At 64.6% G+C, this 3113-nt stretch overlaps 1 protein-coding gene across 1 annotated transcript; it reads left to right on the top strand.

Moving 5' to 3' along the window:
- Nucleotides 1–12: 12 nt before the first annotated feature.
- PYCRL (pyrroline-5-carboxylate reductase-like) lies at nucleotides 13–2398 on the top strand. Its single transcript, XM_010584239.1, has 6 exons — nucleotides 13–94; nucleotides 658–722; nucleotides 1004–1183; nucleotides 1416–1628; nucleotides 1766–1858; nucleotides 2216–2398. The coding sequence occupies exons 1-6, from the start codon at nucleotides 13–15 to the stop codon at nucleotides 2396–2398; spliced, it is 816 nt and encodes a 271-aa protein (XP_010582541.1).
- Nucleotides 2399–3113: the final 715 nt, after the last annotated feature.

The raw sequence follows: 3113 nt of genomic DNA, 5'->3' as shown, positions 1-3113 counted from the left end.
GCGGCCGGCGGGATGGAGGCGGCGGAGCTGCGGGTGGGATTCGTGGGTGCCGGGCGGATGGCGGGCGGCCTGGCCCGGGGGCTGCTGCGGGCAGGTACGGGCAAGGGGGGGGCGGCCCGGGGGTCCCTGCCCCACAGAGAGACGTGGGGACATGGGGACAGCCCTGTCCTGTCCCCCTCCCTGGGGTCCCTGCCCTCCATGGGGGTCCCTGTCGCACAGATCACTGTGGAGATGTGGGGACAGCCCTGTCCTGCCCCCCACCTCGGGGTCCCTGCTCCACAGATAGCGGGGACACAGCCCTGTCCCTCCTCCCCAGGTGTCCTTGGTTGTCCCTGCCCCATAGCACAGTGTGGGGACAGCCCTGACCATACTCAGAAGCTGGGAGATGGTCCCTGCTTTTGGGGTCACCTCCCTTGTCACTGCACTGTGGCACAACGGGGTGCCCACAGCCGTCCGTGCTGACCCATGAGGGATTTGTGCTGGACTGGCAGGATCCGGCTCCGGCCCCCTTTGCTCCATGTCTCCCAGGCTGATCAGGCTGGGTTTGGAGGAGAGGAGCACACCCCGGCTGAGATCAGGGTGCCTGGGCTGCGCTGGGGTGTCCCCACCACCCTGGGGCCACCCCAGCTGCTCACCCCGGTCCCCGTGTTCCCCAAGGGAAGGTACCAGCCAGCAGCATCCTGGCCAGCGCTCCCTCGGACAAAAACCTGGATGCCTGGCGGGTAAGTGGGGATGCGGGATGACAAGCTACCCCGCTCGGTGGCCGCGGCAGCGGGAGGTATGTTGGGGTATCTCTTGTCACGATTTTGGGGCACCCTTTCCCCCCATGCAGGGCTTTGGCTCATCTTTCTCACATCTGGGTGAAATCCAGGCAAAGCCTCGCTGGCTTTGTGGCCGGAATGGGTCCCCAAGCTGTGTCCCTGCATGAAAATGTGCCTTGCCCATGGGGGGTGCCGGGGGTGGGGGGTGCTGGGCTGTGACACCTCTCCCTGCCTGCTGGCAGGAGTCGGGCTGCCGGACCACACACTGCAACCTGGAGGTGCTGCAGGAGAGCACCCTGGTCTTCCTGGCCACCAAACCCCACATCCTGCCGGGCGTCCTGCAGGAGATCCGTCCCGCTGTGGGATCCCACCACATCGTTGTCTCGCTGGTGGCTGGCGTCACCCTCCAGACACTGCAGCGGGTGAGCCTTCTTCTCCTTCTCCTCCTCCTCTTCCTCCTTCCATTTGCACCCAGGCCCGTGGAGAAGGACACGCTGCTGTAGCTCTGTCCCCACTCGGGTTGCATCCCCAGGTCCTTCCCCATGGATCGCGCTTCTCCGACAGTCCCAATGGGTGATACCCACCGGTGTCTCAGGGCACCTTTGGGTGCTGCCTGGAGCTGTCCCCTCTCCTCCCATCCCCATCTCTCCTCAGCTTCTCCCCGCCGGGACCAAGGTGCTGCGGCTCATGCCCAACCTGCCGTGTGTGGTGCAGGCAGGGGCGATGGTCTTCGCCCGGGGCAGTGGTGCCAGTGACGAGGAAGCCGCCCTGCTGAAGAGCCTGCTGTCCTCCTGCGGGCTCTGCGAGGAGGTCCCCGAATCCTACATCAACATCCACACCGGCCTCAGCGGCAGCGGGGTGGCCTACGTAAGCACCCGTGCTTGGTGGGCACTGACCGGCTCACCGGCGGGACACAGGATGCCGGCAGAAATCCCACCCATGCGGAGCTGGGGCTTGGGGTCCCACCTTTTGCCGTGCTCACCCTCGACGCTCTTCTCCCCCAGGTCTACCTGTTTGCCGAAGCTTTGGCCGAGGGAGCGGTGAAGATGGGCATGCCGGGCAGCTTAGCCAGCAGGATCGCGGCTCAGACGCTGCTGGTAAGTCGGTGCTGTCACTTGGGGACACCCGGCATTGCTCCTCTCTCTCCTGCCCCACAGCTCCCACCCGGCTCGGGCACCCCATCTCCATTGCTGCCCTGAGCTCTGCAGCACCCAGCAGGGTGGCAGAGCGAGGGAGGAGGCACTGGATGGCCTCTTGCCTCAGTTTCCCCTCTTGAAACCAAAGATGAGGCCACCAGGAGACAGCGAAGGGCACGGTGGTGGGAGATACGCTTTGGCACCTCGTCCTCCGCCACGGGATGTGGGCGATGGGAGGATGCCGCCATCCAATCCCTGGGCAAGGAGAACGGGATTTGGGAGATCCCCTTCTCTCTGACCCACCCTGGTCTCCTGTAGGGTGCAGCAAAGATGATGCTGGAGTCGGGGGAGCACCCGGCGAAGCTGCGAGGAGATGTCTGCACGCCCGGGGGTACCACCATCCACGCGCTGCACCAGCTGGAGAAGGGTGCGCTACGGGCCACCGTCATGAACGCCGTGGAGGCGGCCACCAACCGGGCTCGTGACATGGCCAAGGACTAGCAGCCTGGTTGGGGATGAGCCCCTCCATCCTGTCCCCCACGGGGCAAGAGGGGCGATGGGGATCAGACCGAACCCCTTCAGGGACCCCGACACCCCTGGGAGACTCTGGCTGGAGGTGGGAGATGGCGTGGACCCACGTTCATGCCACATGCTACCTCTGCAGGGCTGGGACCAAATAAACACGGGCAGCATGATGACAGGCTTGGCTCTTTCTGGTCGCTTCAGTCCTGGGGGGGCTACTGCACCCAGCGTGAGGTCACCTCCACGGGGAGGTGACAGCCACGGGTCCCTGGGCCAGCAGGGAAGGAGCTGATGCCACGCTGGCTCTACGCTCGCTGGCGCTGTGCCGGGATGTATGTCACTGGGGACAGGGATGAGGATGGGGTTTTTGGGGACAGGGTGATCCCAAGTCAAGCCTGCCAGGCCTGGGCAGAGCGGCCACATCGCTGTGGCAGAAAGCAAGGACCATTGCAGGTGCCGTGAGGATGCTAAGGGACCTTGAGAAGTGGGGAGCTGGCAGGATGATGCTCTGGGGGCGAGCACAGAGAAAGGCTTTGATTTCCCAAATCAATGCCGAGCAGGGGTGCTCGGTGTTCGGGTTACACATGGGCACTGATGCCTCCTCCTCTGCTCGGCTCCAGAGATGCATGCATGAACATGGAGCTGCTATCCACACTCCAGAACCACAGGCGAGAAGTCAACCAGCTGAAAAACC

The sequence above is a fragment of the Haliaeetus leucocephalus genome, unplaced genomic scaffold (genome assembly GCF_000737465.1).
Source record: "Haliaeetus leucocephalus isolate CR32 unplaced genomic scaffold, Haliaeetus_leucocephalus-4.0 Scaffold953, whole genome shotgun sequence".
Lineage (NCBI taxonomy): Eukaryota > Metazoa > Chordata > Aves > Accipitriformes > Accipitridae > Haliaeetus > Haliaeetus leucocephalus.
Note: the sequence above shows the minus strand (reverse complement) of the source record. Positions and strands in the feature narration are given on the sequence as shown.